The 27,635-nt window shown below is 49.7% G+C and overlaps 1 protein-coding gene across 5 annotated transcripts in view; it reads right to left on the bottom strand.

Moving 5' to 3' along the window:
- The window catches only part of Ptpre (protein tyrosine phosphatase receptor type E), a 149,891-nt gene that overhangs the window by 5,334 nt on the left and 116,922 nt on the right, over window positions 1-27,635 (bottom strand). For all 5 annotated transcript variants that reach the window (XM_006987566.4, XM_042285282.2, XM_042285278.2 and 2 more), the window contains 13 exons: window positions 23,357-23,447; window positions 19,006-19,082; window positions 18,274-18,310; window positions 17,047-17,144; window positions 14,488-14,607; window positions 12,852-13,015; window positions 12,050-12,185; window positions 11,232-11,381; window positions 10,872-10,965; window positions 9,233-9,309; window positions 7,819-7,953; window positions 3,019-3,144; window positions 2,062-2,228 (listed from right to left, as the gene is read on the bottom strand). In XM_006987566.4, the coding sequence (XP_006987628.1) occupies window positions 2,062-2,228; window positions 3,019-3,144; window positions 7,819-7,953; window positions 9,233-9,309; window positions 10,872-10,965; window positions 11,232-11,381; window positions 12,050-12,185; window positions 12,852-13,015; window positions 14,488-14,607; window positions 17,047-17,144; window positions 18,274-18,310; window positions 19,006-19,082; window positions 23,357-23,447 (1,472 nt within the window). The remainder of the gene's footprint in view (window positions 1-2,061; window positions 2,229-3,018; window positions 3,145-7,818; window positions 7,954-9,232; window positions 9,310-10,871; window positions 10,966-11,231; window positions 11,382-12,049; window positions 12,186-12,851; window positions 13,016-14,487; window positions 14,608-17,046; window positions 17,145-18,273; window positions 18,311-19,005; window positions 19,083-23,356; window positions 23,448-27,635) is intronic.

Raw genomic sequence — 27,635 nt, 5'->3', positions numbered from 1 at the left:
TTGTTGTCTTACCCTATAGCTTTCTACCTTCTTTTTAGATGTGCTCTTTCATTGAACCTAAAGCTCACTGTCTTGGCTGGGCTGGCTGGTCACCAGGCCACCAGGTTTGACTTGTGTCTGTGCCTCACTAACACTGAAGGTCACAGATGTGCACCACCTCAGAAGGCTTTTTAGGTGGGTAAAGACTCATGTTCATACAGCAAGACACTATATTGACTGAGCCTTCTCCCAAGCCCCTTGACTGCAGCTTCAAGGATCGCTTATATACTTAATACAGCAAGATCCAGCAAATGGAACTCTGCTTACGCTGCTTACTTCCCTAAGCATAGTAGTCAGACAGCACCTGACATGGATGGGGACCGCTTAGAGGCTTTTAAGTGGCGCTTACAAAAAGTACGGTCCCCTGGCTGTCAGCTCAGCATTGCCCGGGATGCATTAGAAATGCAAACTTTGTCTTTCAGTGACAAGAAGAGTTTCTGGCAAGTGCCAAGGCCTGGATTCTGGAACATTGACACCTAAAGGTGACGTTTTAGGGATGACATGATAAGAAATTATCTGGTAGGAATAGAGGGCTCTCCTAAAGATGGTGCTTGGCCTGATGAGCCAAGCCCCACAGAATAGGTCTAGGAGAGGCTAAAGGAGGCTCCAGGCCAGCCTTTTCTAGTGCCCCCTGGCGGGGCATGGCTGTCCTTGGACCTCTTGGAATCTCCACAAATATGGGCCTACTCTGACGTTCAGGATCTACTGTTGTGGTCCCCATGGCTGCTACCTGCTGTCCCAGGCTTGCAGAATTTATCTCTAGTATTGCAGAGCAAAGAGACACTTATTTCTTTCTAGTTCATTCATTCTCAGGGAGCTGCGCATAGGCTCCTGGGACTGAAAACTGAACTGTGAGCACCACTTGCTGGCCAGGCATGGCGTACACTAGGTGGGTTATCCACACAGGGAGAGTATCCATCATCTCATTAAACAGGGGCTTCTTGGATGCCAGGAATAGGGTAATGGGTGAAAATAAAGAGTGTCCTAAAGTATGAGTCAAATGTTCAGAAAATGAAACAACCACAGCTCCAGCAGCTAGTGAGAACCACCCCCAAATAAAAGCCTCCTAAACTGCTGCTTGCCAGGGCTTTGCAAGTGTGCAAAGATCACTGCAGCAGGTAGCACAGTGTTGTCAGGACCTGCCCAGCCAGGGAGGCAAGGGAGCTATGGACTAGTCATACATTATTTTCCCCATATGTTGCTTGCCATAGGCCTGGCTAGTTGCTGTCGCTAGGGCCATCAGGAAGGTGTCCCTGGAGCCTGACTATGGGTATGTGAGTGGTGGAGCATGTTTACTATAGAGATCCAAGCCTGGAGTCTGGGGAGATGGTTCAGCCAGAAAAGTACTTGCTGTGCAAGCCTGAGGACTTGAGTTCAGTCTCCAGATACTCCATAAAAAAAGCTGGGCACGCCCTCGGGCTCTCAGGCTAACCAGCATCGCTCAATCAGCAACTATAAAATCAAGTGAAGGTGATTCACACCTGAGGAAGGAGACTTGGGCTTGACCTCTGACCTTCATGGGTTACATTTATGTTCCTCATGATCATACACACACAGATACCAGGGTGGGGCTATTCATAGGGTCCTCATATTCCATCCTGTGCTTTCAGTCAGCTGCATTGAATGTTTTCCAAGCCAGGGGAGAGGGTGGGCAATGATGGTGGGGCAGCCTGAGCCAGAGCTGCCTGCCAGAGTGCACACAGGCCAGCTGAAGTCCAGAAGGGCATCTGAGGGCTTTTCCTGGCAAGTTTGTGTAACCTCTACAGGACACAGGACCCTGTGCCCATGCTGACTCCTCCTAGAATGTGCATTCTGCACGTGTAATGAAGTGGTTTTTGTGCACATCTGTGGAGTCAGGTGTGCGTGTATAAAAGGGAAGGTGACCCACGGTCTAGGGAAACAATCCCCTGAAAGCAGCTATCCAGCTCCCCCTAGCTGCAGAGTGAGTGGGTCTCTAGAAACACTTGGGCCACTTTTGCTGTCCTCCCAGGACAGGGCACCCGTGGAGGAGGGGCAGCTCACCTGCAGTGCACCGTGATCGGGTGGTTGCCTGTCTGCTGCTGCTGCTTCTGCACGGCTGCAATGAGGTCGATCATGCCTTTGCCCTCAGCTGGGATTCCAACCTCAGGCCAGCCGTGGAAATGGAACTGTCTCACCATGCGGATCTGCTCTTCCTGGCGGGCCAGGGGCTACCGATGGGAAAGAAGTCTCAGTGGTAGCTGCCTCACATCCTGCCAGGGATCTACCTGCCTGCCCATGGGTCCTTGTGGGTCTCAAAGCCCCACCTAGGCAGTCCAGGGGCCTGGCTAGCAATGACTATGCTTCCTTCTAGACCCCACTAGGCTCTGCCCAGCCCTCTCAGGGGCCTTGTGCTTCACTCAAAGATAAGACTCACGTTTCTTGGGAAGTTAAGCTCTGAGTTCCCATCAAGGGCTGGGGGCAAGCCCAGTGGCTCAGGCAGTCCACTGCTGGCCCCGAGGGAAGAAATATTTGCACAGGTGTAGTTTTCCTGAACTGATTGTCTCAGTTCAAAATTGAGTCCAGCTTGTGAACTCTTCTACCTCTCACTGAGCCAGACAGCCCAGACTGTGTGGTCAGGGTTCATTGTCCAGTGTGGACAGGGGCAGCAAGAGGTTCTAGAAGGGACCCAAGAGGCCTCTCTACCTTCTTCCTTCAGGTCCATTGTTCCTCCATCCCCAGCTGAGGTCACTCTCCCCAGAAGCAGTCGGAGATAGCAAGGTCCAGTAAATTAACCTCTTTACCATCGGACTCATCCTCCAGCAGGAGGCAGGTGGCGTAGAAGCCAGAATTTCATAGGATACCTACCACTAGATGCTCCACTGGCCCCTCATGGTTCCCTGGGACTTAGGAACAGGTGGATGGTGACAGGTACAGGGCCCACCCTGATATAGTAGTGAGCACAGAGTGATGGTGCTTCCTGAGGTCCACTAGAATTTGGGGGAACCACAGCAATAATACCTGTTTAAAAGTAACCAGGAAGTCTCGTATGCTGATGGCTTCAGACAGGGTGTCGCTCTTTATTTCTATAGTTATATCTCCATGAGTCACCGAACCCTCTGTTGGCCAATACTGGTAGCATTTATCCTAGGGGGACAAAATACAATGTTTTGTTGTTGCCACTTATGGTGTAGTGTTGATGTTGGGCCATTTCACGTGACCAGAAAATCTTATGTGAACATGGATATGAATCCCATTAATGTCTGTTGACCTTGAGCATAGAACGGGTCTGGAAAGACACTGATATACAGAACTTTGATATATGGGAGAAAGGAAGATTTATTCAATGGGTGGGAATGTTGTGGAATATTTGTTTACACTGTGTGAAGATGTTTCACTGTGACTGGTTTAATAAAGAGCTGAATGGCCAATAGCTAGGCAGGAAAGAATAGGTGGGACTTCTGTGCAGAAAGAGGAACTCAGGATAAATCTAGGCCTGTGAGAGACGCTAGCGAGACACTGAAGAAGTTGGACATACAGTACAGAGAAGAGATAACTGAGCCACCTGACAGAATGTAGATTAATAGAAACAGGTTAACTTAAGTTATAAGAGCTAGTTGGGAAGAGGTCTAAACTAAGGCCAAGCTTTCATAATTAATAATAAGTCTCTGTGTCATTATTGGGGATCTGGTGGTCCCAAAGAAAGTCTGTCTACAGTGGAACTGGAAGATGAAATCCCAGACTTACTGTGCAAGGCTGACATGAACACCGGAGCTTCTCCTAGAATCAGGCCAGTAAACAAACAACACTACCCTATATTTCAACTTGACCTGGAATACTCTTTTACTTTGAAGAACACTTTTTGTGTCTCACTAAATAAGAAGGCATAAAAAAATGTACCATCCCTGAGGCAAAAGACAGAGATATCAGCTTCCAATGAAGTTCACTTTGCTTCGTCAACAACCATCACGCAAAGAGTAAAGGGGAGGCTGTTGACTGCAGCAAGATGCTTGCCTCGTGAAGCCAGCACAGGAGGAACATCCGCCATATGTAAAGAACTCTTAAAGCAATAGGAAGGCAAACAGCCCAGTAGAAAAACAGGGACTTTGATGCTTGATGCTTAATCTTTGATGAGGTTTAGAATTGCCTTGGAGACACACCTAGCCTCTTGTGAGGGTGTTTCCAGAGAGATTCATCTGACAGAGGAAAACACACATTGACTGTAGGTGGTATCACTCCATGGGCTGGAGTCTGGAATGAATGAACAAGAGGAAGTGAGTGGATCACATGTGCCCATCTATCTGCTTCTTGAGTGCAGATGCAATGTGACCAGATGCCTTGTGCTCCAGCTGCCATGATGGATTTTCTTTCAATTCATCAGCCAAAATAAACCCATCTTTCCTTAAGCTTTTTTTTTTTCTTTACAGGTGCTATATCACAGCAGTGAGAAAAATAACAACAGAGGTAAAAAAGCAAGGGGTGTATTTTATACAAGAAAGAAGACATCCATAGATATGTAAGGTGATGCTCCACCTTGTAGAAATGAGAGAAATGCCAACAAAAGCCATGAAAAGCTAAATTAACATTCACTTAGCAAAAACCAGGGTGCCAGAGAACTCCGGGCACTCTCAGAACACTAACCATGCCAATGAATATGTCTCATTCATCACTGATAGTCACTTTAAAAACCACTTTGGACAGCAACCAGGAATTCTCACTCTTGGACAATCTGCAATCTGACATTTTGTCTACCTGGCACCTGCTAACCACTGGCGCAAGAAGCATGTCATCACTGATCATCAAGCAACGGGATGGAACTGGGCCCACTGTCAAGGATATAAGAAGGGCTGAATGTAGCTAGAGTTTTCCTGCCGTGCCCACAGTCAGGACAAATCTTTGTCACCTGCCAGTCCCACAGCCGCTCAGACCCAAGCAAGTAAACACAGAGACTTATATTGCTTACAAACTGTATGGCCGTGGCAGGCTTCTTGCTAACTGTTCTTATAGCTTAAATTAATCCATTTCTATAAATCTATACCTTGCCACGTGGCTTGTGGCTTACCGGCATCTTCATATGCTGCTTGTCCTGGCAGCAGCTGGCAGTGACTCTTTCTGCCTTCCTGTTCTTTCTTTTCTCCTCTCTGTTAGTCCCACCTATACTTCCTGCCTAGCCATGGGCCAATCAGTGTTTTATTTATTGACCAATCAGAGCAACTTGCCATACAGACCATCCAACAGCACGGCCAAGTGCAGACCATCTCAGACACCTGCACTGAGGTCCGTGGTCCTAATCATCTACTATGCAGACCTGCTGGGTAAAGCCATGAGGAACCTGAGAACGGGCTCCCACAGGACATACAGAACATCCCACAGAAGCTGAATAAGTGGATGCAGGATATATGTTTGTAGCAGAATACAAGGAAATAGTGGCTGAGTCCCAGTCACAGACATAAGCATAGGAGAACAGCAGAGTCACCACTCTGTTTAGAAAAATCAAGTCTCAGAAGATTACACACAATGGAATTCTTTATATAAAGTTGCAGCACAAGCAGAATAAAGTAACTGTTTCTTTAGGCATGAATACATATGATTTAAAAGTGCCCCCCCTGGGGGGGGGTTGTTGCTTGTCCTTGAATTTCCCTTGTAGCAGAGGATAAGAGAAATTCTCTAAGCCTCCTCTGCCACTTCCCGGTGCTGGGATTACAGGTTTGGCTACTTTGTCCAGCTGATTTCATGCCCCCTAACAAAACAAATGCTATATCCACCGGGATAGCTTTAATCAGGAGGACAAAACACCAGTGTTGTCAAGAATGTGGACAAATAGAGCCCTTGAACACTGAGACACTGAGATTGGGAATGTAAATGGGGATGAGGTCAGAGGCTAAGAGCAGGTACTGCTTTTTTTCAGAGGACCAGAAGGTTCTCAGCATCCCTATGAGGCAATGCACCATTGCCTATAACTGCAGCTCTAGGGGATCTGACTCCCTCTTCTGGGTCTTCGTGTGTACCTGCACTCACATGCGTGCCTCCCCGTCCCCACCCCCAGAACATAGTTTAAAAAAAAAATCTTGAAAATATTGAATGGTCAAAGTTTATGATATGAAGTTATATTATAAGGAAGTGATTTCACTCGTAGGTATGTGGATGAGAAACACAAAAGTTATTCCTGCACAAAAACTTGAACACAAACGGCCACAGCAGCAGTATCCCAACAGCCCCAAAGTGGAAACAGCACAGGTATCCATCAACGAGTGAACAGGGAAATGCAAGTTGCATCACCATTCCCAAGACGGAATATTGTCAGCGAAGTCTGCACTGAGCGCTCAGCCTTACGCAGGACATCTATATCAACTCTGCCCCAATCCTGGACTCATCGAGGCTCAGGGAAGAAACATCGCAGAAGCTGGAGTAGAAAGAATTTAAGGGCCAGGAATGGGGAGGGGTGTGTGAAATTCCTTTCATGAACTCACTGCAGCTGTAGTTCCTGGCTCAAGACCCACTCACGAGCAAGCTGACAAAACCAGTCTGCATTCCAATAGGCAGCATTAATTGGGACTTGGTGGGTTACAAGAAAAAGGAAAGGAGAGGAGAGGGGGACTTGCTGGGGGTACCTGAGGGAAGAGGGAAGGGAGTCTGGGAAGACATGATGGAGATACGTTGTTCATGTATGTTAAATAGTTAGAAAAGAATGAAGTCCAGATTTATGCTAGCAATGAACGAGCTTTGATGCCATGATGGTAGATGAGGACTCACTCCAGAAACAGCCCCCTCTGTGTGACTGCATTTACAGCAGCGTTCAGAAAAGCAAGTCAGTAGAGTCAGGAAACTGACCAGTGCTGTCTGGGGATGGGGCAGGGAGGGATAGGGGTGACTGTTAATGGAACAGTGTTGCTTTTTGAGATGGTGACTGTGATTTGAAGTTTGACAGAAGGTATCTTTGCTCAACACTATGAACACATTAAACCCTAACAAGCTGTTTCCTTAAAAAGATGGATTTCTTTCTGAGTGAAAGCATAGCTCAGTACAGTTTTTTCTTGTTTGTCTTTTAAATTTTTTAAAATGATTTATTTATTTTATGTATATGGTACTCTATCTGCATATATACCACATGCCAGAAGAGGGCATCAGATCCCATTATAGATGGCTGTGAGCCATCACGTGGTTGCTAGGAATTGAACATTGAACTCTGGACCTCTGGAAGAGCTGCCAATGCTCTTAACCAATGAGCCATCTCTCCAGCCCCAAGTTTGTTTTTTAAAGCAAAGAAATCAAAGCATAGATTCAGGTCACGGCCATGTCTTGGGATAACACTCAGAGAGGCGCTCGGTGCTAATAAAGCCTATTTTTCGGGGTTTGTGACATTATCAGGCCACAGGTGGGTCTCTGGGAAAATGGAAATGCCAAAGTCATCTAACTTCATTAGGACAACAACCAGGGGCATAGATCAATGTCTGCCTTTATGTCTCGCCGACAGTAAGTAAATGCCTTTTGCATTCACAGGCTGTGACCTTGACATTTAAAAAAGTAGCGGCACATCAAGCAAGGCAAGTGTAAGGATATGGAAGGCCAAGGCTGTTTATGGCTAACCACCCTTCCACCCATTAAAAGCAAAGATGAAGTAAGATCTCAGTCATCCCAGCTTTCCTCCCTCCCTCCCCCCTTCCTCCCTCCCTCCCCCTCCCTCCCTCCCTCCCTCCCTCTCTCCCCAGTCCTCCTGGCTTGATCTCACCCATGTGTTCACAGACTCCATCCACATTGCTGAGGCATCATACCATTAGCTACCTCCCTCACATACATCCAGTGCACAGATGGCCTGCTCACCTGCTCCCGCTCTTGCACCTCGGTCAGCATGACGATCGTGTGTGATTTCCACTCCCACACCATCCTCCAGAAGTCCTCAACTGTGTGAGCCAGAGGCCCCTGTGTGGCCATGAAGTAGTCCTTCTGCCTGTAGCCCTTGAGGGAAGCAGAGGTTAGGGGTGAGCTACCTGTCTCCAGAGCTACCACCTCCACAGACACACAGGACAGCCCTAGGCTGATGTTAGCAACTCCAACATTCCATGGCCTGAACAGAAGGCTTGCTGTCACAGGCACATGCCCCAGCCCACGGATACACCCATGAAGCAGGAACTGCCACTTCATCAGGGTGCTGTAGATATCTTGCCCTCAGTAGCTGAGGTTATCTCTAAGGGCTATCAGAGGCTCTAGGTTACCAGCATTCAGTGGCCTTGCTCTTAAAGGGCTTTTGTGTGTCATAGCTAGATTCCCATTGTGGTGGCGCAGGGGGCCTTGGTGTGGAGCTAGAGCAGGGCTTCTAGTCTCAGGACCTCCATCTGTCCCCTCAAGTGCGGACAGAAGAGCCAATAGACTGTTGGCCACAAGGCTCTTTCTTGTCTCTTTCTCTTCCAACTCCACTGTGCATGGAGACGGGCCCCAGCTGTGTCCCTAGATAAATAATCACCCAGTCTATGTGGGTTCAAGTCACAGACATCACTCAAGAGCCCACACACGTGCTGCCCATGTCCATCTATGGTGTCACACCTATGCAAATGTGGAGAAGCTATCCATCCAAGGTCGCGTGGAAACAGCCAATTTGTCAGCAGTGAGACTAGGCCCCAATTCCAAAGCTCCGTTGTCGTGAGTATTCATTCCGCCAATAGATTTGGAGTACCATATCGTTTAAAGATTTATTGCTTTTTAATTTTATGTGCATGGGTGTTTGTCTACACGTAGGTATGTGTATCATGTACATGCCTGGTGCCTGTGGAGACCAAAAGAGAGCTTCAACTCTCTGAAATCTGGAGTTCCAGTGGTTATGAGCCACTATGTGGGTACAGTAAACCAAACCAGGCCCTCTGCAAGAGCAGCAGGTGTTCCGATCTAATAAGGCATCTTTCCCTTATTTTGAAAATTTGAAGCAGGGTCTCATATAGTACAAGCTGGTCTCAAAATCCCCATGTAGCCGCGGCTAGCTTTGAGTTCCTGATATTCCTATCTCTAATCCTCAAGTCTTGGGATTACAAGTGTGGACCACCACATTTGACTCACAGTTTATTATTTTAAAAACAAGTAATTCTGCCAAGAAAATAGTGTGCTGATACCTCTTACTGTGTGTAGAGCAATGCTCACACTCAAGAGCACATGTTTCTACAGGAGGGAGTCACATGTTGCAACACACACACACACACACACACACACACACACACACACACACACACGGGGCTGCAATACATACATCAATGAAGGACGCGTTGATATAGTCTGTGTATTCTTGCCCTCTTTTCATGGAGAGGATTACCCGATTGAAGTCATCTGCAAAGTAGGATTCCCTTTGTTAGTGTAGATACCACCCTGCCTTATAGACTATGATGGTCAAGGTTAATAGTCAGCTTGGCAAGATCTAGGCTGGCGAGGAGATGGGCCTGGGGCCAACTGTGGGGGTTACCTTGGTTACATTAACTGATGTGAAGACCCATGTTACTTGTGGGCAGAGTCATTCTCTGGCCAGGGACTCCTAGACCGTGTCAGATGGAGGAAGTGGGATGAGCTGCAGCATGTGCTCATTGCTCTCAGCTTCCTGACTGCGGATGTCATGTGAGCAGATGCTCCAAGTTCCCTCTGCCTTGACTTCCCCACCAGGATGGACTGTACCCTGGAACTATGAACCAGACTAAACTCTATTTTAGGTTGCTTTTGTTAGGGCATTCCATCATAGCAACAGGAAAGGAAACTAAGGCACAGACCAAGACTATCAATAAAGTCAACTCTTAGGGACGTTTCCATTATTGAATAGGTTCATAAAGTGGTTCAGGGAAGCTCTGAAAGCAACCCAATTGTCATTTTCATTTTTTTTTTTTCCGAGACAGGGTTTCTCTGTGTAGCTTTGCACCTTTCCTGGAACTCACTTGGTAGCCCAGGCTGGCCTGGAACTCACAGAGATCCGCCTGCCTCTGCCTCCCGAGTGCTGGGATTAAAGGTGGTCATTTTCATTTTTCATGAATCAGTGAAATATGTCCCCAAACAGGAGCATTAAAAATACTGCATCTAGGAACAAAGGGAGGGTAACCAGATAGGAGCTGGGCCTGGCAGGGGACACACTGAGGCCACAGAGAACCAAGGGATGGAGGCCAGGGGATGGGAGTGGATTGCCTAGTCTCTTGGAAGTCTCTGCTTCTGGAGAAGAGGCAGCCATGATGAGAAGGCCTGTTTACAGTCATTCAATGGTGGCGAGCTGCTGCTCCACGGAGGGCACGAGGAAACATTGCGTGACGTCAAATGCCTTCTCCTCAAGCCAGTGCTTCCCACATGCTTGTCTAGTTGTGTTTGCCCACATTTCTCTTCGTTCCCCACCTCGTGGGGGCGGGGGGGGGGGGGCGGGGGAGATGTGAGTCCCTCCATGGGTCCCTACTATGGGTCTTTGCCTCAATCAACCCGACCCTCAATGGCAGGCCAGAGTTAACTCTACCCCACGTCAGTGTTATGCAGTCCCCAAGGCAAGTTTTTTTTCCCTTGAAGGACTTAGCTGAATTCATTTTTGGTCTGATGTAGTCCTTTGACAAGTGCGTGTTCTTGGCCATGGTGATTACTCTCACCTGTGTAAGGGGGGAGGCGTCCCCAAGCTCTAGAAAGCACTAGTGAGGCACCAGGTCATATCTGAGGTGAGCTTCTTAGTGGACCCTCCCTATAAAGCTCAAGTGTCTTGCCTTTGAGCCACGTTCTAGGCACCTGAGACCCTCACGGGTCTGTGGAGAGTTCCCAGAGTGCCCCGGGAGGGTCATTTCTTCCTTGCGCTGGACACAGAGGCACTTGCTCCCTAGCATGATGTTCAAAGGTGGGTGGTTCAGGGCCTGAGGCCTACATGCCCACTGGCTTACATGGAATGATCTGGATGACACGGGCCTTCTTCATGTTGGCAGGCAGGTTGCCAGTCCTCATATTCTCCTTCATGATTCGCACGTTGGTCAGTTTCTGCAGCCAAGGAATGTAGTTAGAGCAGAGGATGACAGACAGACCTGAGGCAGGGGACCTGCTCAGAAGGTGGTCTCCATCTCCATAAGCGGCCTTGACATTGGGGCACTAAGGAATCCCACGTGTAGCTTATACTGTCATTCTTCCCCAGAAGCCCACAGCCTGACACCCATCTCCTAACTCTCTGATCACAAGAGGCCATTTTCCCTGGCTCCTCAGCCACCCGCCGCCACTGCCACCGCCGCCGCTGCTGGGCAAGGACTCACCCTGAACTCTTCCTCCAGCCCGATCTTGTCAAAATGGGTGGCTGTGCTGTGTAGCGTCTGCAGGTGTCTCTCCAGGGAGGACACATCCAGCTCTGTGTCCCCATAGAGGTAATACTCCAGCAAGGCTTGGTAGATGAACGTGTACTGTACCTGCAGGGAGACAGGGAGTGCGGCTCAAGTCTGCCCTCGGCCCAAAGAGTGCTCCCTTCTTCCGCTGGTAAGAGAACGTTAAAGGGCAGGAGCCCATTAATGATCATGTACACTGGTCGTCTAGGGTAAAATAAGAGGACAGTAATGGCCACTTCCTCCCTGGGGGACCCAGGGGCTATACCAGCCGCTCAGAACCGCCCCCGTGGCATGTGAACATACTAAGGATCAGAGTCACGGGTCTTTGAGACTCCGTGGGAGGTAATGACAGAGTGGGAGGGACATCAAGTCTGACACTGGGCATGCTCATAGCCTGTGGCCACCTGCCTGTCAAAACCAAGCCTATAAGCTGGGCCTGGGGGTGCAGGTTTAAAATCCCAGTTATTCAAGAAGCTGAGAGCTGAAGATCGCAAGCCAGGTTGAGGCCAGGCTGGGCAGCTCAGTAAGTTCAAGTCTCAGGGAGTAAAAAAATGGCTGAGAATACAGCTCAGTGGTAGAGTGAACTCACATGACACATCGGGGTGCAATACCTGGTACTGTAAAAACAAAATCAAAACAATAACAAAAACACAGTAAAAAAAATTTTTTTTTTTAATGGGCCTTTGGAGTGGGGGAAAGGCACCTGAGTGCTCTACGATGCCTAAGCCAGAGCAGGAAGAGGTGCCACTCACATCCGTCTGGACCATCTGAGGGCGCTGATTGCGGATTCTAGACACAAACTCAAAGACATCCACCTTCTGTTCTGAGTGTATCATGTCCATCATGGCGTCGATCACAATGAAAGTGCCTGTCCGGCCCACGCCCGCGCTTCAGGGAGGAGAAAGATGCCACCTCGTGAGTCACATTCCCCTGAAGTAAATAACAAGCCTGGGAAGATGCCTGAACCTGGGGACAAAGGACACAGCCTAGGGCAAAATTAAGTAAGGTACAACTTGGGAGAATAAGGAGCAAATCTGTGCAAGGCCACCAGAGGGCACTGCAGCCCCAGTAATTTAGCTCAGGACCAGCGACACTGAAGGTGTGTGTGTGTGTGTGTGTGTGTGTGTGTGTGTGTGTGTGTGTGTGTGTGTGTGTGTATTGTTTATTACTCCTACCCCCAAACACTGTCTTTTTGTTACCACTGTGGCTGTGACCTGGTATGGGAACCGAGTGATTTTTGGGGTATCAGGTAGTACAGAGGACAAGGCCGTGGACCTGCCTAGAGCTCCCATGCCGGCCACCAACCTGAGCCTGTCAGCTTTGAAAAGGTTTATATATTGGGGTTCTATTCAGACATCACTGGGGCAGGGCATGTGTTCCAGCGACCAAGTGGGGTAGCTGCTGGGAAACGCAATGTTCACCAGCCCTTGCTCTGCTCACTCACCACTCTGCTCACTCACCACTCTGCTCACTCACCACTCTGCTCACTCACCACTGCCCCACTAGCCACCCCACTGTGACTGCCTGCAAAGGTCCCGCCCCTCCCTGACATACCTGCAGTGGACCACAATGGGCCCAGCATGTGAGGGGTTGAGCGTCTTCACTTTCTTCAGGAACTTCAGCATTCCGATGGGGGTGAAAGGTACCCCAAAGTCAGGCCAGCTGGTGAAGTGTAGCTGGGAGACCAGTCGTGGGGCTTTGCAGCTGTCGGGGAGTTGCTGCAAGGGATAAGGAAGAAGTGAGGGGTGGCGCTCCCTTACCCCGACCACTCAGCCTCTCCTTCTGAAGGACGGCTGAGGCTCATGCCAGGTCAGTGTCCACAAACACAGAGAACCCTGGAACACAGGGGCGCCGTACCAGATGTGAGCATGCGCAGCTCTTGGATGGCAAAGGATTCCCACAGATGCTTATTCCCAGGCCAGAATCCCAGTAGCCCCGCATCCCAAAAGCTGGTCCCAATGTTCAGATATTCCAGCTCTGAGGTGGGTCTCCCTGCTCTGTCTGGACAGTCCCACCTCACTCCTGGGGAGCTGAGTCATCACTAGCATATTCTTTTTTTATTTTAATTTTTATTATTTTTTTAAATTAAAATTTTTTTCTTATACATTAGCGTATTCTTTAAGTCTCATAGAGTCAGTGTGGGAAGAAAAGATGAAGGTCCAGACCCTCCCTCATAGATTCTCCAAGCCTTTGAAGCATGGTTCTCCTGACCCTGATGGTGGAAGAAGACAATACCAGTGTGTTTAGAACTCTGTGTGTGTGTGTGTGTGTGTGTGTGTGTGTGTGTGTGTGTGTGCTGTGCGCATGTACACTTGCATACATGTGTACTCTGTGTATCTAGAAAAGAGGTCAGCAAGGGATAATAATTTTGAGATGGCTCACAGCATGCTAGGTACATACTCTATCACTGAGCCACACCTCCAAGTATCCTTTCAAAACCGTCTGCAGTGGCTTGTAGAAACTTCTGTTCAGATATTGCAACCTAATCACACCATTGCTCTACATTTGATTCCTGATAAAATGGCCTATCCCTGAAGTCTTCATCTCATCTGCCTTTGTTTACAAGCATTTTTATTGAAGGCTGTCTTGAAACAAGCATGAAAAACATGGAGGAGATTCTGAACATAATTTTGACACCATTATAAAACACTCCTGTCACGGGACATGGTTGGTCACATCTTTAACCCCATCACTTGGGAGGCAAAGGCAGATGGGTCTCTGTAAGTCTGAAGCCAGTGTGCTCTATGTACAGAGTTCTAGGCTAGCCTGGACCATATAGTGAGACCCCGTCTCAAACAAATAAACAGACAGACAAACAATCTTGTCTCACAATGCTAGGGTGTAAAAGACGTCATACTGGACACTGGGTAGAGCTTAGTGCACAGTGCCTGCTTGGTGCAGTGGGAACCCCCCCCCCCCCACTGAATCCCCTACCTCTCCAGTTGGCTCACCTACCTCCTAGGGAGGCCCATGACAGTTGCTGGGAGTCAAAGTGCCCAGCACTCTGCAGATCAGGTCCTTGATCACTCACTAACTCTGCCCCATTCTGTCCCACGCCCCAACCCTGCAGCCACAGCCTCGGTGGGAGTTCCTGCCATGCCGGGGGACAGGGCAAGGCGGGACAGTTCTTCACACTGTAAAGCCCCCCAACCTAGCTCCTGAGAAGCCAACATGAGACATTCATGTGTACCGGATGGATGCAGAACTTGCGGATGGTGTAGTCCACCAGAACCACGCAATCCTCCACACACACCCGGATGTTCCCATAGGTCCAGCAGCCCTGGTCCGGCCAGTACTGGTAACACTTCTCCTGTGAGGAGCAATGGAAGGAAAAGAATCAAGACAGTCCAACACAAGGCCTCCCACGATCTGCACACTGTCAAGTTACCCAGGTCAGCAGTCAGCTCCCCAGGAGCTGGGAGGATTACCTGGCAAGGGTGTGTCTTTCATAAAGGAGGAAAGTGAGGCCTCACAGTTGACAAATGTGGCTGTGGTGGCCCAAGCAGAGTGTTTTGGGTTGGACAAGTAACATCTCATTTGCTCACTCCCTTATCCCTCACACCCTGTTACTCCAGCCACGCCTGTCCATGCTAAACTTGGTCCCTTCAGAGCTAGGGAGCCTGACCCCAACAACCCTCCAGCTGGAGTGAGCCCCATACTCCAGAATGCCCTCACTGGGCATTTCCCTGGGGCCCAGCACTGTTTCCTTCTGGTCAGGCCACTCATGGTGGCCACCCTGCATGCCACTCATGAAGTCACACTAACGTGGGAACCTATGAGGTGCTCCTGGCCACAGAGGCAGTTCTTTACCTGAGACAAGCCCTAGAATCTCTCAGGCAGTCAGCTATGAGTTAGCACAGAATGTGGGGACCACAGCAGAGGGGAAAGAACTGCACAATCTTCCTTGGAGAAATCTCTAAAACTTAGCAAGTCTCCAGGCACCTCACAGCTTGTCCGAGAAATGCCAGTGAATGGCACAGCAAACTGGCCTCTTCTCTAGGATCATCAGGCTCCTAAAAAGATGCCTGGCACCATGGAGACCAGCATCCTTGTTAACACTATGAGACAAACATTACCTCTCTGTGTGTCCTGACCTAAGCTGGCCTATAGTCACAGGGCATTGAATGTGGCCTGTAGCGACACTTAAAGGTCTGGTTTGGGTAAGTCTTGGTCCCCCTGGGGTTCTCAAGCAATTCTTCCCAGAAAGGTTCCTGTAATGATAGGAACAGGGGTCTCAGGCCCCAGGGAACTCTTGGCTGCCCTACCCTCAGGCCTCCCTCAGGTCACAAGATGCCAGTTGGGTTTTGCAACGTACTGCCCAGGATGAGGACATTGTGGAGACCACAGTGAAAGCCACCAAGGAAAAGGAACTCTCTTGAGAAACGACTCCATCTGAGGTAGTGGAAAATGAGAGAACCAGCAGGGCAGCCCTGAGTCACAAGGCCAGAAAAACATAGCAGGAGGTTCGAGGGGAGATTGAGACGGATGGCACCACCCAGGGCACAGGGGGACAGAGGTCCTCTGCCTCTGCTTAGGGCTACAGTGGTGACCTTTTGGAGAAGCAGTCCTTGGAAGACCTGGTCTCTGTGGGCAGTGGGTCACAGAGATGCGAGGGTCAGTCTCCCTGTCTACAGGAGGGGGATCCCTCCTCACAGGGCAGGATATCTATGGTGAGAGCTCTGTTTCCCTCCTGTGGCTCTTTCCATTGGCAACAGAGGACAACAAGGGTAGGAGTCATGAAGTAAGTAAGAAGCAGCCGTCCCCACTCTGTTCCCACTGTTTTCTCCCTGATGCTGAGAAAATCAGAAATGGACACTGGAGGCCCCCCCCCCCCCCCCCCCCCCCCCGTGCTGCTGCGCACGGAGCCCACCAGTCAGGTGCCCTGGGGACAGGAGCACTCTGGGCCTATTCTGTCTATCAGTCCAATCTTTGTCTCCTGTTCCCTCCAAGACTGGGTGTTCTACCCAAACCCTGTAGGCCCTGCCCATGTCCTCAGCACGTGGGGTACCATGAGGACCAGGCTAGTGCCACCCATGCAGAGGGCCTTGTGTGGCGGCCCAGCAGGCAGATGCCTTCTGCCAAGCTGGGCCTTCATGCTGGAACATGCTAGAAGCACAGTCTACTAGCTGGGTCTCCCCACCTAAGGAAGCACCCCTCAGGCTTCCAATTCCCCTTTCACTTGGAAAAAAGAGTTCTGTGCCAACAACAGGTCTGTCAGGGCTTCAAATCTCCCTCCAGCCTACATCTGAGCCAGTTCCTGGCACTGGGGATGGAGACTCAGGGTCTGTTTGATAGGAGACAAGGCAGCTGTACCTCTCGTTCCTAGCTGATGCTTTAAATTCAGGTGTACAGGCACGCCTTCCATGTGCCTGTTGTTGGCAACCATTTCTCTAGTCTAGGAAAGGCCTGTGCAATGGCATTCGTTGGCAGCCAGGTTCACCACATGCAAAACACACCAATACCTTCCACTCTAAAGTTTGTTCCTCTCCAGTGGGATTCGAGCTCTGAGTGCCCGAGACGATCTTCATACAAAGAAGGGAACTATGATTCCTTATGTTAGAGCAGGACAGTGAGGTATAGAAGTGTGGAGAACTGACTTCAAGATAGGGTGCTGGAAGGTCTGGGTGCTGTTTGCCCCCCACTAATAGAAGAGAGGTGTCCAGGTAGAAGAAGTGGTCAGGGCCTCCCTGGTGAGTGCCAGGCCACACGGAAAGGCTATGGGGGGGGGGGTCAGAACAGGGGAACTTACCTCCTTCCTCTCCTTCAGATTAGTCAGCATGACAATGGTGGCTGACTTCTGCTCCCAGACCATCCTCCAGAAGTCATTCACTGTCTCCTGTTTAGGGCCTGTGTCAGAGGGGAGGGTCAGCGTGAAGGAGCCATCTAAGCTCACCCCATGAATTCAGTCTTAGAAGGCTCACACCTTCCCCAGACACAAGACAGGCCCTGCAACCTGGAAGCTTGCTGTGTAGCAGGCAGAATCTGGGTGGCTATGTTGACTCACAAGCAAAAACAAAAACAAAAACAAAACAAAACAAAAAACAAAAATGGGGGTGGGGGGACAGGAGGACATTTGAGGGCCATCTCTGCTTTGCTTGTCATAGTAGCTGGGAGCCACCACAGAGTCCCTTAGAGTCACAGGGCCCTTCAGATGAATTGGAATGCAAATATGTGTGAGTGAATGAGTGTGTGTGTGTGTGTGTGTGTGTGTGTGTGTGTGTGTGTGTGTGTGTGAGAAGGGGGAAGGGAAGGAGAGGGAGAGAGAGATCAGGAAGAAGAAACTCCTCTGCCCTTTGTCCCCTTCCTGTTTGGATTTGACCCAGTGCTTACAGGTATAACAACTATTTGGCGATCCTCAGGCTAAGAGTTCTATGCTCAGGAGGAGGGAGTGGGAGATGAAATCCTTCCTCGGCAAGCTGGAGCTAACGACAGAAATGCAGACCTTTTTTACATTTCCACCAACGTTTGACAGATTTTTCTCTCATTAACGGAGGGCACGGTCCCCTGTGTGTAAGGAGTGCTTCTATTTCTAGGGAATCTGGCCGTCGAGGAGGGGGAGGGGAAGTCTAGTTTAGCTTCACTGACCCCTGGGAAGTCGCTGAACCTGGAAAGGCAGCCTCTGGAAGACTAGAAGGTTCTCTAAGCACAGGATGGGTCTAGGTCCAAGGGTAAGGTCATGAGTTTGTGGCTGAGCCATGGTGGCCATGGCCTTCATCTAAAAGCTCCTCCATCCTGTCCTCCCCGCAAAGTAGGAGCCTTTGGGAGCTCAGTCAGCTGAAGGAAGTCAAAGTTACCTACTGAGTCTCAGGGGGGCAGAAGGGCAACCAGAGGCCCCTTGTGTGTGCCGTGAAGTCCCAGAGGGGCACACAGCATGGGTGTCGGACACGGTGAATCTCTGGTATTGTTGGCAGTTAGAGATTTGAATGACTTTCTAAAAATACGGCGCAGACATGAACTAACTCGAAAGCTTGCTTACCTTGAGCAGCTATGAATTTGTTCTTTTCTTTGTAACCCTAGAAAAATGAAGTCAGACCTGTAATTATCCAAGACAATCTTTGCCCAAGGGACCACTTTGTTCATAGAAGGGGAGGGAAGATTCGCCCCAGAGAATGTAGAAAACAAGGAAGGGTAATACGAAAACCAAACCCACCAGCAACCTCAGAGATAACAGGTACTGTTTTCCTATGGCCTTCACTATTATTCTTTGTTGTTTTTTTTTTTTTTTTTTGTTTTGTTTTCCTACACACACCCAAGCAGAAATACATATGTTTATATTTCTCACTGGGCTCATGTATTGTCTACAAATCCTTCTATTTCCTTGTATTGTAAGTAAGAAATTTAAAACCTTACATGATAATTTCAAAGAAACCTAAATTCATTCCGTGGCCTATTGTGGTTTGTCTAGTCAGACGCATCTGGCTGGTTCTAGTTTGTCAATGCTATAAGGAACTGGACTGAACACCTCCAGTGTCCACTGAGGTCATTATCCCCCTGGATCTGTTATCTTTGTGACTTCTGGTGAAGAGGCAAGCTGAGAAAACATGATGGCCTCACACTCTAGTGTGACCAAACTGCCCGAAGGGTGGTGACCACACACATACTCAGGATCAGAGAGGAAGGCACCCACACATCACACTTCAGACCCCGTCCCTAAATACCCAATATCGGCTTCATGTCAGGCCAAGGGGAAGGAAGGCAATCAACTTACATCTATGTAGGAAGCGTTAATGTAGTCAGAGCAGGGGATTCCGTCCACTTGGCTCAAAATCACTCTGGAATGATCGTCTGGAAAAAGCAAACAACGCCACAGTGTTAGGACCAGGAGCTACAGGGGCCCAGGGTGTCTCATATCCAAGTGCCAGTCACTGGAAGGACATTACCAGGTCTCCTCTTGAGGGCAGGGTACCCCTGCCTTGTTGAGCCCTGCGTGGTCCACCTGTGCCTCAGCCAGGGGAGGGAGGAGGAGAGGTGGCCCCATGATCACACAGGCAGAACAGCAGGAGCAAAGTGACCATGTTCTCATCACGGGTCCAAACGTTAACCACTACAGTGCACATAGCAGGACCTCAGAATGAAGAACTAGGTCTTTTCATTCAGGCTTTCCAGAGGACCTGGGGGTAAAGGGCTTGCGACTCTGAACTCCAGTATCCATTCTTCACCATCTGCCCCAGGACTGGAGGGAAGCTGGGCTCGAACAGTTAGACCATTGACTGACTGTGCAGAGTCTAGCTGGCTCAACAGGGCATTTTCCAGAGTGGGAGGGCAGCCAGAGATGTGTGTGTGTGTGTGTGTGTGTGTGTGTGTGTGTGTGTGTGTATGTTTATGTATATTTGTGGTGTTGTGTGTTATGTGTTACACACACATGACATGTGTTGTATGGTATGAGGGTGATATTGTATGGTAGGGTGGGTATGTGTGTTGTGAGTTATATGTGCTGTATGTATGTGGTGTGTGCATTTTGTGGTATTGTGTTTATACACACGTGGTATGTACACATAATTCAGTGTGATAAGTATGTGTTGTGTGATAGGGCATGCTGATTGTGAGTTTATTATGTGTGATATATGGTACCATGTATATATAGTGTATGTTGTGTGTATTGTCAGGTGTGAGTTATGATATGTTATAGTGGACTATTTGTGTGGTGTATGTGGTGTGGTATATATATGATATATACATGTATATATATACATATATATATGGTGTGGTATATATATGGCATGGGTATATATATGGTGTGACATATATATGGTGTTGCAGTGATGTATATGCACACCTGGGAGCTGTGGCCCTGGTTCCTTCATAGCCCTTTCATCCCTTTCTTCCACAAAGACTTTGTCACTGTGTCAGCAGGTAGTGAAAAAGGTAGCTGAAGTGGGAAGGACTATAGTCTCAGCACTCAGGAGGCCGAGGCAGGAGGACTGAGAGTTCCAGGCTAGCTTGGGCTTTGGCTGTGGCCCACTTTACATGGAAGGCTGTTGGCTGGCCTGTGTGTGTTAGCTCAGACTCCCTGATGGAGTTTCATTGCTGAGCTGCATATGTCCTACTCCAGGTGGAGGGTAGTGGCCCAACTCTGGGGACAGTTACTAGCCTACACATGCTGGGCAGGATGACAAACCCCAAATCCACAGCCACAGGTCTAGACACTCTTGCTCAGGGGCTCAGTGCCTCGGGGTAGAAACAGCTGTGGCCCGGCATATGTCATGCCGACTGAAGCACGAGAATTTAGAATGACTTACACCGTGGAACAGTTACGGAAACACAGGACAAAAAATAACATCTGCAGACTTAGACTCTCTCAGCTTCTAAGAGCTTCCTGCTTCTTAATCCTGAAAAGTCACATTTTGCTGTCAAAACATCACTTTCTAAAATTACCAGCAGTGGCATCCTTCCAGCAGAGGGCCATCAGGCTGCTGGCTACAGAGAGAGTCCCCTCAGGCATGAGTCTAGCCTCCAGACTCAGAGCACTCGACTCCGTCTTTGGGATTCTCAGGCCACGGCCAACACTGCACTTTAGCCCAGGGGCATCTTTGAACCTACTGCAAGTCTGCCCTGGCTTGGGGTGGGCTAAGGGAGGTAGGAGGCACCTGGAGCTGTGAGCACTGGGTCCCCCCATCCCATCTTGCAGATCCTAACCTGATTCCATGAGATTCAGCCCACTGCTTGCCCCAGCACGACCAACAATTCCATATAGCCAGACAAGTCTCTCCTTAACCGGGATGACGCTCTTGGTCCCTGGCAGGCATGATGTTTCCATGCCGTAGGAAACTCAAACCAACAAGGAACAGCTCACCAGTCCTGCGGAACACACCACATACCCACAGTCCTGGACAGCTGTCAACACCTCAAGTCAAGTGTTATTCCTGGGTAGGACGGAGGTTGGGCCTCACCCTGGGGCAGGAGCAGGGGAATTTATGGGGAACATTGAACCAGACTGTTAGAATGCAGCCACGCTTTCACATGGGGAGAGGGCAGGCTGATTTTCTTCTGTGACGCAACCCAGCCTTGTGCACAGCAGAAAGAGTTGGGGAAGGCACCCAGCCTGTGCTGGCATGAGCCCTCTGTGAGCTGAGCGCCCTACCTGGGCCTGCTGCAGGAGCTTGGCCATCTGCTCCATTCCCTTGAGCTTTCACCGGAAACTAGCACTCCTCTATCTGTCTGTCAGCCTGTCTGTCTATCTGTCTGCCTCTCCTTTCTCTTCTCTCTGGTTCTCCCTCCTCCCATCCTTGTTTCTTCTCTCCTCCTTTTTTTTCTTTTCCTTTGAGACAGGGTCTCACTTTCCATGTAGGCCAGGCTGGTCTCCATCTGGAGAGCTTCCTGCCTCAGCCTGGAGGCTGCAGGGACTACAGGTATGACTTGCCACCTCTGTCTCAGAAATATTCCTGGTTAAGTCTGTGAGCGTTTGCTTTAGGGGGGCAGTAGGTTTAATGATGAAGAAAGAAAGCTAGGTAAGATGACCTGAGCATCCTGGGCTCTCAGGTGCATGGAGCTGTCCAATATTTGACCCTGGACGAGAATTCCAGCACTTTCTGGAGGTAGCTCTTCCCCACATCCGTGCACAAGGTTTGTAAATGATTTCTGTAAAGCCCGCCATGGTCCTAGGACCTAACTATACCTAACGTCCCAAACACACGAGGGCCAAACCAAGGCATAAATTAAACTCATCAAGAAGGATAGCACCAAACTGAAAGTCAAAACTGACCTTTGAATATCTCAAGTTTCAGGTGACACAAACCACTCTGAAGAGCCCAGGCGCCCACCTGCCTTTCTCTCCTTTGGGCTGTGAGCCACAGCATGGGTGTCCCTCTTCTTCGGATTCCACACCCCCCACCCCCCAGCAGTAAAGCCATTGTGTCCAGAGTCTAAACTTGGGACTGAGCCACAGTATGGGTTCCCCTCTTCCTTAGATTCCACAACCTGCCCAGCAGTAAAGTCACTATGTTCAGAGTCTAAACTTGGGACAAGCCACCCTCACAGCCTGGCTATACAACCACCCCCTCCTCCCTTAGTGCCAACAAACTAAAGCCCATTAGTTAATTACTCTAGGTTTAGTTGGATCTGAGGATCATGGTGGGCTTTACAAAAATCACTGAAAGCCTTGTACATGGACAGTGGGGAAGAGCCACCCTTAGAAAGTGCTAGAAATCTAGATCTTATATTGGATAGGTTACAGCTCCATGTACACACAGCACACCCAAGCTAACTGTGGCCAGCTCCCTGCCTCCACCAGGCACTCCTCAAGAGCAAGGGTCTCTGGCAGCAGCCGCAGGCCTCTCTTCAGGATGTAAGTCTGAGTTTTGTGGAGCTGTTTGAGGCTGCTCGTCTGTGGGCCTGAAGAGTAAATCTGTGGTGGTGGTGGGGGGGGGGATGGGAAGGCTGCAGACTCGGCATCCTGGGCCAGCTTTTGAAAAGGTGGATGGGAACATGCAGGGTTTGTCCTGGCGTGTGAGACAGGCACCTCAGGACTAGGCTCAGCCAGCTACAGCAGGTCATGAGAGGCCCAGCCCACAGCAGCCTGCACCCTAGCTCTGACACTTCCTTGGCAACCACACTCCCCAGCTCATGGTTACGGTTTGCTGCTGAGGTTAGAATAAGATCTGCTAAGCCTTCTCTCAAGGGTGCCAAACCCATGTGGGCTTTTCATTCTACCATTTCGGCCTTTGGTTCTGGGCCATAGAGCACATTGGGGATTTGTTCCTGATAGCCTCAAAACACTGAATATGAAGGAAGGTGCTGCTCAAGGCCACCAACAGGCCTAGACTGGTGTCCAGGAGAGGATCTGGCAGGAGAGACCTTGCCCCTTGGTGCCCAAGCCTGCGAGGAGCATTCCTGCCCAGCTTGCTTCCTGTGTGCTTAGCAACCAGAGTGGTCAACAGCAACAATGATGTCCACGCACCATGTAGGGAAAAAAGGCCCTCAGACAGTGTGGCCCTGGATTCCCTGGGATGAGCACTGAGCACATGGTCACCGGCAGGCTGCAAAGCAGCGCCAAGTATAACCTGCATGTCACAGATCATGCAAAAAACAAACAATAAACACCAACAATAAAGAAGTCTTACTGGGCAGAATGTTGGGATATCTGTTTTTTTCTCTGTTTTCTTCTTTATTTGCTAGATCGAAGGTTCCTTGTACATGTCCAGATGGCAATGACTGGAAGAAATGGAGAAGAGAGTGAACACTAATGAATCTAAACCCAGGTCCCCATCAGTTTCCCTACCAAGCCCAGGCATTAAAACTACCATCTGTCCCTCATCCTTGTCTCTCCTCAGGCCCCACATTAGACACTGGGCAGACAATGAGTTATATCCTAAACTTTGTAAGGTCAAGAACTCACTCACACCACAATTCCATCATGCTCCAGTCCACACAGGTTTTAGCCTAGGAAGAGACTCCTTGGGTACAGGCAAACTGATCCCAAAGGAGTTCTGATGCAGGAGAAAGAGGGGCAAAGACTACCAAGAAGAGGGTGCTGGGACCCTGGCCTGGGCTGTGGGAGAGAAGGAGCAGGATCCTGGAAAGTGACTGTAGCCACAGCCCTCACCATGCTCAGGACCCAGGTATCTCTGTGGATCGGGTCACGTCAGCAGGGGCAGGTCTAGAAGCTCCCTGGAAATGCTGATTCTCCCAGCCTCCACCCCCTGGGCACAGAATCAGCAGCTAGGAGTTTGGGGGCTCTTTGAGGCTCAAGATGCACCACCTTAACACTGCTGTACCCCAGCTGAGGAGTGTCAGTGTGAAACGGAAGTTTCACTTTGCAAGCATGCTCACACTAAGAAGTGCCATCTCTGGGAGTTAAGTGGACACGTGGGTTTCTAGTTCCTTCTACCACCAAAGTCACCCTGCCTCTGATTTTTGGTTGCCTCCAGCTGTTCGCCTCTTGCTTGCTTCCAGGTTCCTCTTCATACTCAGATGAGGTAGGGTAAAGAGCACTGTGTATTTCAAATCATGCCCTTCAACATTAAGCCTGACTCTGGCTGGACCTCGGACCACTGGGCTCCAAGGAGGAAGCGTTACTACTTACTGAGTGTTTGTGATGGATCAGGCACAGAGAAAGTACGTGGCTCTAATGCCTCCCCTCACAACTAGCCTATGATCCAATGACATGGAACCAGACCCAAGGAGTGATTGGACATATGCTCAGCATCATTTGGCTGAAGAGGTAGACCCTGGTAGTCAGCCCTGGAGGGACTCCCTTACTCAAGCATGGAGAAACACGTAAGCTTTCTTGTTTTCTGTGTCCCACTTCAAGACCCCGGGAGTTGGGGTCTGGCTTCTTCGAGCAGCCTCAGATGATAGCCATGATGTCCTGGGATTGCTCTCATTTGGGTCAGGGCCCTAACCTTCCTCTAGCAGGCAGGAACTTCTTCAGTGACCAACTCAGTTCTTCCCCAAGGGCTTACATTAGAATGCTGTATGACACCCCCCCTCCTCTGCTCTGGGGCCACCACACCTCGTAGCCACAGGCAGAGGCTTTGCCTAGGCCAGTGTGGAGGGACCAGTCAGAGGTCATCCTAGCAATGCCAATGAGGGGTTCTCCACTTTGTCCCCAGCTCTGAACACTCACGTTCCTTGAATTTTGATTCACTACCAGAGCTGGATTGACACTACCTCCTCGGCCCTCACTGGACACTGAATTTGTAATGACATCCTTAGGCCCTCTCAAAAGGTTTTTAGCCCTGAACACAAAAACCAGTCCCAGTGGCACACGAAACTGTGCAGCTGGCAAACCCCACAGTCTGAGCAGATCCTAGGAGCTCAGTGACGACACCGCCAAGGGCGATTATTAATTGTAACAAATGGCGCATTCCCCTGCAGCGGGCCCATGGCAGAGGAACCCGCTCTGTGGAGAGACAGGGTACACAGGAACTCTCCAGTGTGTATGTAATTTTTCTGTGTACTTGAAACTGCTCTAAAAATAAAGCCTACTAAAAACAACAGACTGTATAAAACAAAGGAAGACGAAGTAGCTGCAATGAAGTGGCCCAGGAAGCCTGAGCAGAAAGAGGCATCGAGCTCTGACCACCCCTTCCATAGCTGTGTGGCCCTGAGAGGTGGGGCATAGAGATGAGGTGGTACACCCTGTCCCCCCAGGGTCCTGGAGGATGGGACAAGGGGAGGTGGGCAGAACTAGGCAAAGTTCTCTGTGTCCTCCTGATCCGAGCAAGCTGAGCAGCCCCTGCACAGGCTGGGCCCAGTATTTCCTGCTGTCAGGCTACCCAGGACCTCGGGGTTCTCAGCTGCTTGGTAGTCCCAGGAAAGTAAGAGTGCCTGGAGATGGTTAGCCTGCGGTGACTCTCGGTGCGTTCTGTAGGAGGTCTGGTTTGTTCCATCAACACCAGAGAATGGCTCTGGTTTGTGGTTATGCTGGGACTTCTACATTCAAATAATAAAAAAATAAAAATAAACAAAAATAAAAGGCCCTCCCTTTGTGTGTATTTCTGCCGTCTTTGCCACAGCACAGGTCCCAGGCCTGTGGCTTGACACAGCTTGCTGGGACAAAGCTGGAGAAGATGCTCACGAGAGATGGGTTCTCACTGCACAGGGGCCTCCTTTTCTACCGAATTCAGGAACTGGAAACAGGATAGAGATGTGTGCCCTCTCCAGGCAGAGCTAGCTGATAGCATCTCATCCGCATGTTAACTGTTACTTCTCTCTTTATGTGTTATCCCAGTCCCACAGGGCAGGGAAAATCCTACTTCACAGATAGGGAAACTGAGGCAGAGGTGAAGAAAACAGGCCAAGTCTTCCAGGCCAGGATGACTACTCAAGCCAGCGCCAGCCATTCATCCCACAGTACTGATGATCCGAGGCCAAACCCCTTCTTAGCCTCAAGTTCACAGTCACCTGACAGTGAACGTGGGCTTGGCAGTACAGGAATATCCAAACACGCTGAGACTTACCCAGATCCCTCCCAGGACCTTTGGAAGGGGCTATCAGACCAGAGAAAGGGAGTGGAAGGACAACAGAACTTAAATGTGTTCTCTGAGAACCGGAGTGGCTGATCTGGGCAGGAGAGAGATGTTGCAGGAGTGTGGCCTTGGACAGGATCAGTTCCTCACTGGAGAGAAGAGCCAGGCTGTGTACACTTTACTACCCCACAACTGTATCTCTAGCTGCCCGTTGCCAGGCAGGGAGACTGCGCAGCTGAGGGCCACAGAGAGGCAGGCTGGGAGCGACAGGTGAGGGAAGAATTTGTTTGGGGTATAATATTTACAAGGCTCCAGAAAAAGCCAAGAATCAGCAGAAACAAGCCTCTGAGGCAACTTCTTTTCTATCACAGGCTTTCTTCTTACAATTTTGAGATTACATTTATGTGTTTGTGAGGGCATGCCTGCGTGCACACATACATGCCATGGCATGAATGTGAAGGTCAGAAGACACTTTTCACAAATCAGTTCTCTCCCTCCACCAGGTGGGTTTCAGGGGATTGAACTCAGGTCGTCAGGCTTGGTGGTGAGTGCCTCTACCTGCTGAGACGTCTTCCCAGCTCAGAAACATCTTTTCTAAACAGCTAACTTAACGCTCAAAATTCATAATGATGAAAACATCAAACTCCTAAACAATGGTAGAATCCGTAACTGCACGACATAACCCAGATCGGAGCCCCTGGCCACAGGGAAGCACACTGACATTGTTCTCTCTTGATTGTGCTCAAGCTGTTTCATTCACCATCCCTTTCCTTGGTTTGATATTTTAAATAAGCCTCGGCTACTGCGCTTTTTGTGTCCTCTTGAGTTCTGCCCCTGAGCCAAGTCCCTCTGCTACCTCGTTCTGTTCCTGGCCTCCTCTGAGACCCTCCACGAACAGTAGGGTTACTGGCACCCCACACGTGACTGCAGAAGTGGAAGAGGAAGTGGGACAAGCAGGGCGGGACAAGCTTCTACCATCAGTGCGAGGGACAGCTATTTTGAAAATGGAGAATTAACTTCTGCTACTAAGTTGTAAATTTTCAGAACAGGAATGCTCGGTGCTCTCTCTCGGTATGACCTAATTTAAAAAAAAGAAAAAAAAAAAAGAGGAAAGCCCGCTTGGCACTGATAAAAAGGGAAGCAAGACAAGGGGCGGGTGTAATGTTGAAAAGTCAGTGAAGTGTGGTTAAATGCACCAGCGCCTTGCCGTGTCCTCAGTCCACAGGCCTCTAGAAACAACCGCACTGCGCTGCTTAAAAAGCTCGCCCTCTGGGGCTCACAATGGTGTTGCCAGAGGGTCCCCATCCCCAGGTACCATTTGCTGGTGGTGGAAGGGACCTGGAGTAGAGCAACTGATGTGACAGAGACAGAGACAGAGACGGGCCAAGGCAACCATCCACGGACACCCACTCTTGCTCAGGCCCAACGT

The sequence above is a fragment of the Peromyscus maniculatus genome, chromosome 1, assembly GCF_049852395.1.
Source record: "Peromyscus maniculatus bairdii isolate BWxNUB_F1_BW_parent chromosome 1, HU_Pman_BW_mat_3.1, whole genome shotgun sequence".
In the NCBI taxonomy this organism is placed as follows: domain Eukaryota; kingdom Metazoa; phylum Chordata; class Mammalia; order Rodentia; family Cricetidae; genus Peromyscus; species Peromyscus maniculatus.
Note: the sequence above shows the minus strand (reverse complement) of the source record. Positions and strands in the feature narration are given on the sequence as shown.